The sequence below is a fragment of the Centruroides sculpturatus genome, unplaced genomic scaffold (genome assembly GCF_000671375.1).
Source record: "Centruroides sculpturatus isolate CEXI.00-Female unplaced genomic scaffold, Cexi_2.0 scaffold513, whole genome shotgun sequence".
Lineage (NCBI taxonomy): Eukaryota > Metazoa > Arthropoda > Arachnida > Scorpiones > Buthidae > Centruroides > Centruroides sculpturatus.
The window spans coordinates 99089-111532 of NW_019384769.1; the positions used below are offsets into that span (position 1 = coordinate 99089).

Here is a 12444-nt window from a genome sequence, read left to right on the forward strand (position 1 = left end):
TGTTTACTTAAGTGTAAAACCCACCATATAAATATTTATCTACAAAAATTGAACTCTTCTTGGCTTTATGTTTGCGAAATCTGCTATCAATTTTCTTGTATCCAAGCTGTCTAAGATTTCGTGTTTAATTGAAACTACAGCTAAATTACTTAGCCTTTGCTGGTGCATTGTTGATCTTAAATAGTTTTTTATAATTTTTAACTTTGAAAAAAAAACGTTTCACCAAATGCAACTGAAACCGGCAATGTAAGTAATATTCTTAGTGCTATTGCTGTGTTCGGAAATGTTAAAATTAAGTCATTAGTAAAAAGATATTGTGATAGGGTTTGTGGATCATTAGACTAGTTTTCTGGAAAATGCAACTTGAAAGTAGAGTAGAGCCTCGAAAACTCGGCCTAATATCGACCGAACGGTCGCCGAGTTTGTAAAAATGCCGGGTTATCGGGAATGGAGTTAAAAAAGGATAAGTATGCGTGTTTCCTCAGAAAATATTGTACTGTACTTGTATGTATTGTTTGCTTGAGAATACAATAAATAACAAACTGCCCAAATACCCTTAAACAAAGGAAAATTGCGTCCTTTATGAAGGCATAGAGCCTTTACTACATGAAAATGAAAATTAATGAATACTCTACAGTAATTTACCTGATAAGACAGACCTCAGAAAAATACTTTATGAGGCATAAAGCTGTCTATGATGAAAATTAATTATCTAAGGGAATTTTTGCCCTGCCAAGGTGTGGCCGAGTTATTCGGAGTGACGGGTTATCGAGTGCCGAGTTTTCGAGGCTCTACTGTATTAATTTCATTAAACAAATCAATACTGTACAGTCAAACTACTCGAATCGTCTTTAAGCTTCAGATTTAAATCCTAATCAAGTTAAAATATCATCAATTATACTTAGACCCATGTCGGAAGAATTATTAACAAAATAATTGCAATTTGATATGTGATAGAACTGTTCCAATGCGTACAAGTACAAATTGAGAAGGAAGCTCTGTGGGGATTCCCTATTTTCGCCAGTCCTCTTAACTTCTGTCATAGAGCACGCTATGGGTATTTGGCTTTCGGGCGCCGCAGGATGGTTTGACCTGCCGACAGACGTTTGGCATTACATCTTAATTTTGATAAATGCCAATAGAGGCGCTGTTAACGCTATAATATAAATAAGTATATACTGTAGTAATTACGCGCCAGTCGGATTTTTTTCTCCATGTGAAGACATTTCTTATGCTATAAGTAGGGTGGGTATTATGACAATGACTTTGAATATTACGTGACCGATAGCTCGATTTGCCGCCCCTGGACGTGCTGCCCGCATGTGGTGCACACCTTGCACGCCCGCTTGCGGCAGGCCTGTATATATAAACACAACAATAATACATTCACACATTATTGTTGCAGACTTTCAGAATGAAATATTGACCATAGAGTAATGTGTTCTTAGTTTGGAAATATCATTATCATGTGTTTAACTATTAAATAAATGATAGTAATAAGTATCACACGACTTGCATGTAACGACTTTTTGCTGATAAGTGTTATTACTACATAAAAAGATGTTAGAAAAATATTATTACAATAACACCGAATTTACGATCTTTATGTCGACTGAAAGATGTGCAGCGTGGTAAAGCCCAATAATTGTTCCTGCAGTGAAAATAATTATTATAAAATTTGAAGCAAACGGTTTGTTACCAGTTCGGCCATCGAGTGGAAAGCCATGGATATGCTCTATAACTGCGACTGCCATTGCAATGTTTAAAGGCAAAAATGTTTAATGACATCATCCTAATATTCACAAGAGAGCTTTGAAGGAAGTAATGCATCAAAATGGTATCTTCTATGGGACTGTCTAAAAATTGCTAAGAATAGTCCTTTGTAGACAAATTAAACACTTTCAAAAAATTTCTAACCGGATATTTCAAGCAGGAAGAACATGCATGATGATTCTTTCGTGGAATTAAAAAATGCAATATCTGGTTTTCAGATGATATGTAAATGGATGACGTACCGAATATAAACATCAAAACATGCAGAATTTAGTCTATAAACAATTTTTAAGCTTTCATGGTAGCTTCGTTTCATACTGAAAGTAGTATGGATCTGCTTTCTTGTGAGAGAGTGTTATTATTTGATTTCTATGACGAAATTTTTAATATCACAAGGCAGAGTTGTGCGACAGTGTTACAAAACTGTATTATTTATAGCCCTAGATGTTGTCAAAATCGTGTAAGATTGACAGCTACCCATGTTGTTTTAGTATAAAACAACTGTCATTGTTTTCAGCAGATCGAGATATAATCTTTTACATTCAGCATGAATGACCATCTACGTCTCCAGATTTGACAAGTTTTTAGAGATTTCCCATCATCATTGGCAATGCTAAAAGATTGTGTGAGAGATATGTAAAGTGTGAGTGAAAAATTTCATTTCATGCAGTTCGATAGGTTGTTTGACTGTAAATTAATTTTTACATTTAACTTGTTTCCTAGTGTTTACTAAACATAGTGTTTCATGACTAGTAAAACGTATCCAGTTAATAAACTAGAAATTTGTAATGTAATTATATATACATTAATAATAATCATTTATATATACTTTAATATTGAATAAATAAAAATTTTANTTCAAGAGTATATAAAGCCAGCTGCGAACATATAATTTATTAATTTTTAATATCTCTTAGTTTAAATACAATTTGCCGATATCGTTTAAAAATGTTATATAGTACTGTATATGTGAGGAACCGAGTTCGATTAGGACAATAAATCGAACGTTTAACGGCGACAAGTTTGTGAAACTTGCTCAGACTGTCTATGGATGGATTAAAGGAGGGCAATTAGTTACGAGTGGAGAGTGCAATAGATCCGACAATAGGGCAATAGGAATAATTAATCAAGATAAGCATTCAATTCCAATTTTACAAATAAAAAAATATTTAGTAAACAAATAAAAGTTCGAAAATAAATGGATATATAGAAAGTAACTTAAAGCGCATTCACTTAATTAATTAAAATGATATTGCTATATGTTGAGAGAGTTTACAATAAATATTAGCATAATAACTCATTTATACATATGTCCTCGGGAGGCGGAAGTTGGAATCAGACACAAAATCAATATGGCGACTTCTTTAAACTTATGCACCCTGAGTTTGGCGGTTGAACTGTTTTTACTCTAAAATTCTCTTTTAATGAGAATTATGTATTTTGACCATCTGACGAGATGTCACAATGACAGAAGTCTTATCTAATGAGATATTTAGTCTTAGGAAAGATAACGATAACTCTCAGGAACTAACAGTTAAAAAGGAAACATTTGTTCCGTGTTCTCCTCATATACATATATATATATAAACACAACAATAATACATGCACATACTATTGTTTCAGAATAAAATATTGACCCTAGAGTAATATGTTCTTAGTTTGGAAATATCATTATCATGTGTTAAATTATTAAACAGGTGATAGTATTAAGTATCACACGACTTGCAAGTAACGACTTTTCGCTGCTAAGTGTTATTACCACGTAAAAAGATGTTCGAAAAATATTATTACAATAATACCGAATTTACGATCTTCATGTCTACTGAAAGATGTGCAGCGTGGTAAAGCCCAATAATTGTTCCTGCAGTGAAGATAATTATTACAAAATTTAAAGCAGACGGTTTGTTACCAGTTCGGCCACCAAATGGAAAGCCATGGATATGCTCAATAACTGCGATTGCCATTGCAATGTCTAAACGCAAAGATGTTCAATGACATCATCCTCGTATGGACAAAAGAGCTTTGAAGGAAGTAATGAATTAAAATGGTATCTTCTATGGGACTGTCTGGAAATTGCTAAAAATAGTCTTTTATAGACAAATTAAAGACTTTCAAAAAATATTCCAACAAGACATTTCAAGCAGGAAAAATTAGCATGATGATTCTTTCGTGGAAAAAAGTGCAATATCTGGTTTTCAGATGTTATGTAAATGGATGACTTACGGAATGTAAACATCAAAACGTGCAGAATTTAGTCTATAAAGAATTTTTAAGCTTTCGTGGAAGCTTCTTTTCATACTGAAAATAGTATGGATCTGCTTTCTTGTGAGAGAGTGTTATTGTTTAATTTCTATGACGAAATTTTTTCTATCAGAAGGCAGAGTTGTGCTACAGCATTACAAAACTGTATTATTTATAGCCTTAGGATGTTGTCAAAATCGAGTAAGATGGAGAGCTACCCATGTTGTTTTAGTATAAAGCAACTGCCGTTGTCATTCTTTTCAGGAGACCGAAATATAATCTGTAACATTCAGCATGAACGACCATCTACGTATCCAGATTTGTCAAGTTTTTAGAGATTACCCATCCTCATTGGCAATGCTAAGAGATTGTGTGACAGATACGTAAAGTGTGAGTGAAAAATTTCATTTCATGCAGTTCAATGGGTTGTTTGACTGTAAATTAATTTCTATATTTAACTTGTTTCCTAGTGTTTACAAAACATAGTGTTTCATGATTAGTAAAATTTATCCAGTTAATAAAGTAAAAATTTGTTATGTAATCATATATATTTATTTAATAATCATTTATACAAACTTTAATATTAAATAAATAAAAATTGTAAATTAACTTCATTTAAAAAACCAAATTTAAATTATATTTACAAAGTAAAAATCATTCATAAATATTTTAAAACTGTAATGATAATACAGAGAATTTTGTCCATTCACATAATTGATAGATTGGCAGTTTGTTCTGACATTCGAGAAAAGAAAAAATAAATCTTCTGCATTAAATTAAATGTATGTAAAAATATTCCTGTCGTGTGAAAAAGCATTTCCACGATTATATAATTAATCGCTTCTACACGTGGTTTTTAAAAACCGAGTAGTCGAAATAATTACATAATCGTTTTGATTGGTTTCTGTCGAATTTTAAGTCCTTAGAATAGTGTAATTACCCGATTATTTTAAAACTTATACTATTATATTACCAATATTCTGCATGCGATAAAGTTAAAACAATAAACTGCAGTTTACTGAAAGTACTTACATTTCCCTTCTATATGTTTTAGGCTTTTCAACACTCGGCTGAACAATGTCCAAAAAGCATAGAATATCATTGAAAGGAAAGATGTCAGTATGAGTATGTAAGGATAGAGGATTGCTTGAAGGACACATATGCCACAAATAAGAGAACATCCCTAAAATAAAAATATCAATCAATATATATATCTTTAATATGATCGAGATGAGTTGATAATAATAATAATAATAATAATAATAATAATAATAATAATAATACATGCATTCCAAATACTCACAATATACAAAACACATGAACTAAAAAAATCAGCAAGTATACAGAACTCACCCAAAAAATAAGATCTGTGAAAAATGGACAGGGTGCATATTGAACCTGTCGTTCTCTCCACTACAGGTGTCGTACCACACATAGTACACAAAAGCCTGGGAACATTACAATTGAATAGAAATACATACATTACTGTACAGAAGGCCACTATATTGAACACATGTCATACTGTTAAGAAATTACTGAATACAGACACACATTGAGACACTTCTTTAATTTTTTCTTGTTTTGGCTACTATGCCTTGACTCTGGGCAGGCATAGTACACAGCCACCAGTGCCAACCATGTATAACTCACTAACCGAACATAATAAGCGCAGAGCTAAAACGGTTAACAGTTAAAAGTTGAAATCTGGAACACAGTTAGAGTCCGTCAAGAAAATGAACACTTAGAAAATATTTTTCAAAATCTTCCCCCCCTCACGGGGAGTAAAAAAATTAAGCTTACCCTGAAAAAATTCAGCTACACTATGCTATTTTAGATACGATGTTTCTGTGTTTTTAGACGGCGTTTTAGTAGGGTACGCGATGAAAATGCACACTAAGTAAGAATTTTTGAAAATTCTCCCCGCGTGGAAGAGGAAGTGAGTTAAGGATTACCCTAAAGAACTCGGCTTCTACTATAATATTAAAAATGCAGTTTTTTGCGTTTTTGGTAGAAACCATACACATTTTTAGACCCATGTAAAAATTCTCTTATTAGTTTCGGAAGAGGGGTACTTAATTCTTGAACTTGTTGAAAACGGGTAAGATCGGCCATATAACTATAAAGGTTATCTTACGTAAGAGTTTATTACTCAGAATGACCGATCTAACACAATTTAAAAATCCCTTATTCCTCTCCTGTACGCAATTTTTAAAAAAAATTCAAATTTATAAGATTGGTCTATCGGCGCGATAAACTCTTTCGTTAGATAACATTTGTAAATATAAATCAAATACTATAATATAGTAGAAGGGTTAGAAGTGCGAAATATTCTAATAATTTAATTTTTGCTGTTATTTTATGTCTGAGCAATGCCTGGATCATCTAGTAGTGTATATATATATATATATATATATATATATATATACTNAAAACGTATCCAGTTAATAAACTAGAAATTTGTAATGTAATTATATATACATTAATAATAATCATTTATATATACTTTAATATTGAATAAATAAAAATTTTAAATTAACTTCATTTAAGTAAACCAAATTTAAATTATAGTTACAAAGTAAAAATCATTTATAAATATTTTAAAACTGTAATTATGATGCAGAGAATTTTGTCCATTCACGTAATTGATAGATTGGCAGTTTGTTCTGACATTCGAGAAAAGGAAAAATAAAACTTTGGCATTCAATTAAATGTATAAAAAAATACTCCTGTCGTGTGAAACAGCATTTCCACGATTATAGAATTAATCTTTTCTACACGTTGTTTTTAAAAACCGAGTAGTAGAAATAATTACAATCATAATCTAAAAATCTAATTAACTTTTCGAGTCTATCTTTATCCCTTATATACCACCACGGAAGTAACAGTTTTAAAAGTGCTTTGAAGAACACTTCTTAAACACAGGTAAAAATTTAGTAGAAAACTTCACAATGTTAAAAAAGATCAAATGTCAGCCTTCACTTGTACGTTCTGACACTTTTTCAATTAAAACCACAAAGAATTCTTCACACCATTATTTATATTCACTTTTTAAAAACTGATTCTGGCCCTGTAGTGGTAGTTACGAGTATCTATGTTATTTGCATATAGTTACAATTTTTGTAATAACTCCAATTATGAAGAAAATATATTCTGAGTTATTACAAAAATTGTAATTACATAATCGTTTTAATTGGTTTATGTCGAACTTTAAGTGCTTAGAATAGTGTAATTACCCGATTATTTTAAAACCCAACAGTAGTAGTGGTTTGACACATACTGATCACAAAATTAATTTTCTAATTACAAATTTAAATTAAATTAATTTTATTTTAACAATAAGCCAGAGTTTCTGTATTAATTATTAAATGTTTTTATAAATTTGAATTAAATTAATTTTATTTTAACAATAAGGNATTCTAAATCATAAAAGAAAATAATACAATAATAAACTTACACATAAATAATGTGATTAACGTTATACAATCTTATTTATTGCAACAACTTAAACTGTTATAGCACTTTGAATATCACAAAAGTCCCTTGCTTTTACAACTGCATATATTCGCGGAACACTTCTTTTTGCAATGACAGCGTGTATAGGCTTGGCCTCCACTTTTCCAATTATTTCAGATTCACTATTCAGATTATCTATTCAGATTTCTTCTCAAGAAATGTCTCAGCGATATTTCTTGAGAAGAAATCTGATCTATGGAAAGTAACTTTTCTTTACAAATTACGAACTGATTGCGAATATAAAGCTGCTTGAGGGTACCATTTTTTGCTAATTTATAAAAGTCGGAGTCTTCTATTCCAACAACATTTCGGGCATCTATACGGCCACGGTCGACTTCAGGGACTTGTATTCGTACGGTATCACCAATTTCAGCGAAAGGAAATTTTCTTTTTGAGGTTCGTAAAATTTTCGTTGCTTGCAGTAGAAAATTCTCTTTCGCGGCCGCTCTTTTTGTACAAATAACTTCGTGTTGTTCAGTCAGGGCTTGATATGAAGACGTGGTGGGTTGCAGTATTTTTTCAATATTTTGTTTTTTTTATTAAATATGGTATTCGTAATGGCCACTGATTAAATTTTCTTCAAAACTATTAACAATTTCTTCGACCTCCACCAAAGCTTATCTGTGCTTGTCAACATACACCAGCAATTGTTCGAATGTATAATAATGTAACCAAATATTCGGTCTTTCACCGATGTGTCGACATTCACTGGAGAATATCGACATTCTCTAATTTCGGTCTTTCACAGTAACACACACACACACACATATATATATATTTCTAATACATAAAAAGAAATTTATCATTACAATATTCAAAAAATTAAATTATTTATTAATATTTATTACTAAATCAATGCTAAAACATATGGAAAAGTAATTATCGCTTTTGAAATTTATACAGAAAAATATAATTCGACAGAAGAGCATGATTTATTACATTACATTTCACGTATTGAATTTAAATATTCATTCTCACATAAATTAAGTTTAAATCAAATATAGAGAAAGATGATCGTTAATTCATACGTAAAAGAAACATGATTGTTAATAAATAAATAAGCATCGTTTCAGAAATTTGAAAACCAGTTTCTCTAATTTAATGAAATTTATTTTTATAATGTTTCAGGTTCATAACCGTTATTTTTAAAAGCATAACCCATGTATCACTTAGTGATCTGCAGGCATTTCTCGCAGACTGAATTACGAAATGAAATTGTACGATGTTTAGCTAGAAAAAATTCGTATATACAGTCGATCCCCCTATAAGACGGTAGATACGTTCCGTTTTTTATGAATCAATTCTGTAGGAACCACAGCCAATTACAGCCCGACACGTGTGAAGTTTAGGGACTACGGCTGTTTGAAAGGTTTTCTTCCATAAAATTAATCGATTCTAGACTAATTCGACTCAACATTTCCAAAATACGTATATTTTTGGGGGGAATAATCCGTATAAATACGCTATAAACAAAGAATTGTAGGATTACTTACCGAGTGTGCACCATTCGACATCGCCGTTGCTCAAGCTTGTTTTCGTCGCGGAACAGCGCAGCAAACCGCGGCCGAGATTTCTGATGTTATTTTTCTGAGAAAACTTCGTTGAACTTTGGCGACATCATTAATATAAATAATTTTTATGGCCGTTGAATAAGAAATGTTTTTTTCACAAGAAATGTATAAAATTACAGTACTGTATTAGACTTACGGTACCTAATTTACATACTGTAAGACGATAGCTCGCCTAAACTCTCCGTAGCGTGAAGCTAGACGGCGAAAAGTATATATATAGTTATAATAAAGTTACTATAAATTAAGTTAATATNATCGCAAACGCGTGTTTGTCCGCGCAACGATAAATTGACAAACTGGTGTCGGGAACTTGACGAGCATCCGAACTTAGCCGTTCGGATCATATAGCGATTATCGCCCTCCTATAAAAAGTTTAGAGAGCCGATCACACGATCGTGCGCCAGTAAGTGATATAGGTAATTTACTTATACCCTTGGCTACTCCCACAACTGTATTAGACTTACGGTACCTAATTTACATACTGTCCAGACGATAGTTCGCCTAAACTGTCTGTAGCGTAGCGCTAGACGGCGGAAAGTAGTTCGGCTGCCCGATGAAGTTTTACGTAATTATAGGAATTTTTTTTACCGTTGTTTACGGATAATTATATATACAGTACCTAATTTATACATAATTTACATATAATTATATGTACAGACGATACTAAACTCAATTTACCCGCCTAAACTGTCTGTAGCGTAGCGCTGGACAGCAGAAAGTAGTTCGGCTGCTCGATGAAGTTTTACGTAATTATAGGAATTTTTTTCACTGTTGTTTACGGATACTGCCACAATTTTTTCGCCGTCTTATAGGAATCGTAATTATAGGTACCCGTCTTATAGGGGACTCTACTGTATATCAAAACTAATTCTAATCGCACTAAAACCGTTTAGTACAATTAGACAGATGGAACGAGTCCTGGAGTATCTTTTGGATGACTTCAACGAACGCATGGCTATTTATGGCACTTTTGATAGGTGATATGAATGTACATATAAAAGTGTGGGATGGACATTTATTGCCATATATTGGCAGATATTGTTTTGATGGGGTGAGTAACAGTTATAAATGCCTGAATGAACTAAGTGCGGCATGCGATTTGTTAATATTCAGCAGGATTTTTCCACAGAAGGTAAACCATATGAATACATAAAAAAGAAATACTGCAAGAAATGAGTAAAGGAAATATTCAAATGTGTAAAAGTACAGTGTCCAAAGGATCTAAAATTACAGTGATAACAAATGTGTTGAGTAAGTTGAGTATAGTTCTTAAACAAACCTTTAAAGTTTTGTTGCATGCGATAAAGAAACGTGTTTTGAAGTGCGCAAGAGAATGTCGTACTATGACGATGAGGAAACAAGTAACAAGCATTGTGTAGTAAAATAAAAAGATTGTTGAAGCTGTAAGTAAAAAAAAAAAAAAAAAATTGCACCTATAATACCCATGCTTGAAAAGAGCAAAAAATGTTGACTTCAGCGATTTTAAACGTAAAAATGAGAATATTGCGAGGAAAACCAAAAATATGGTCAGGAGCAGAGTAGAGATATTGGATGTGCGTTTAAGAATGACCTCAACGCTATCTAAAAGTATATAAAAAAAAGTCAAGATGGTTCTGGTTATATGAACACAAAGAGTATAAAAATAATAGTAGTTCTGTGTTTTGGATGAGGTAGAATGCGTTTTTTCGAACGTTTAGGATGTCTAAATGTAAGATGTCCGAATGCTGAGAGACCTCTCTCAGCATTGGGATTTAGTGCTGAAAATGATGATGTCATGATGTGAAGAGGTCTGGGTACAGAAGATAATAGTTATGCGTGTATATAATCACTTTAATCCAAAAAACGCTTTGGTTGACAGTCTCACAGCACTTCTGATAAAAAAATTAAAACTTTATTTCACAAATTGATTGTAGGTTATACAAATGCATTTCAGGCTGTTATAAATCTACAACCTTCGTTCAGTGCTGTTAAAAAATAACAACAGTAAAGGTAGTAACTGACATTACTCTATATTGTATAAAGTATTTACAAACCTACACTTACATATTTCATAAGAAAACGACAAAGAAATTCCATTTTCATATTAGTATTTTGCTTAAATATACATAAAAATTCCACTATATCGTATAAAAAGTAAATTATAATGACATAAAATTATATAAAAATTCAAAAACATACTTTACTTTAAATTTATCTAATATGTTATTTTTTTATTACAATAAATGTAACTGAGCATCAGTTGTAGGTAAAGTACTAAGTGTTCGTTACAGAAAATACAGAATGAAAACGCTGATAAATAAATATTTTGAAGTAAAAATATGTGAGAATACGCTGGAAGGTATAACACCTTCTAATCGTCGTGACGTTAAGGCCCGCTCACAGTGTCACTGGATGACGGTTAGAAGATTGAAGTGGGGAGGAGTCGCGGCTAAGTCCGATCGTGGAGAAAGGTATGTACTTGCATATTTAACTGAGCAAATCAACATCGTTAACAAAATAACAACGAGTTTAATAATTAAAATAAACATAGAAATACATGCTTCAAAATACATATTACAATCTATGGAAAATCCTAAATCTGTCTAAAATACACCTGTAAACCGAGAGACAGTTTTTAACAACTTAGTCATACTACTTTGACTGAAGGTCTCGGTCTCACTCTCCTCGTTGAAAGACGACGCTCAAGGAAACGATGGGAGGAAACTGTTGCTAAAGTGGCGCCTTTGGATTATTGAGGATTGCAGTATATATGGCAATATCGGATTTCTGTTGACAGCCTCTAGTATGGCAATGTCATATTTCTGTTGACTCCCCCGCATTGCTGGAATTCTCCCCTTATATCATACATAACTTTTGACCAATAGCATTAAAGGATATTTGTACATAGACGGGATGTACAGGGAAAGTATATATCCAGATGGTTAGTTCAGTTCAGAGATAAGGTTCTGAAAAAAGAAGTTAATTTTTTTTTCAACAAAACAGTGACAGTTTGTCTTCCTTTTTTCTAAACAACATCGAAAAACTATATATATTTCTTACGCTAATTAATTAAGTAATAAAATTTCGATTCTCACATATGTATCCAAATATAAAATGAAAATTAATTGAAACAATTGACAAGTCTAGTTAAACTTAATATTGATAAAACTTTAATGGAATTAATACAATTTAAATATAAAAAGAATTACTTTTAAGTAAATGAAAAATTCTGTAGGCAGGTTAATAACATTAGTATGAGGTCAAAGAAGAGGCCAAAATTAGTAGAATTAATTATGAGAGAAATAGATAAAATAATAAATAATATTTCTGGCATAAGACTAGTAATAAGATATGCTGGTGATTATAT

The 12444-nt window shown here is 31.8% G+C and overlaps 1 protein-coding gene across 1 annotated transcript in view; it reads right to left on the bottom strand.

Annotated features, from left to right (window-relative positions):
* The window catches only part of LOC111628953 (multidrug resistance-associated protein 4-like), a 110701-nt gene that overhangs the window by 12089 nt on the left and 86168 nt on the right, over positions 1-12444 (bottom strand). Inside the window, exon 14 of the mRNA XM_023372813.1 lies at positions 5047-5197. Within this exon, the coding sequence (XP_023228581.1) occupies positions 5047-5197 (151 nt within the window). The remainder of the gene's footprint in view (positions 1-5046; positions 5198-12444) is intronic.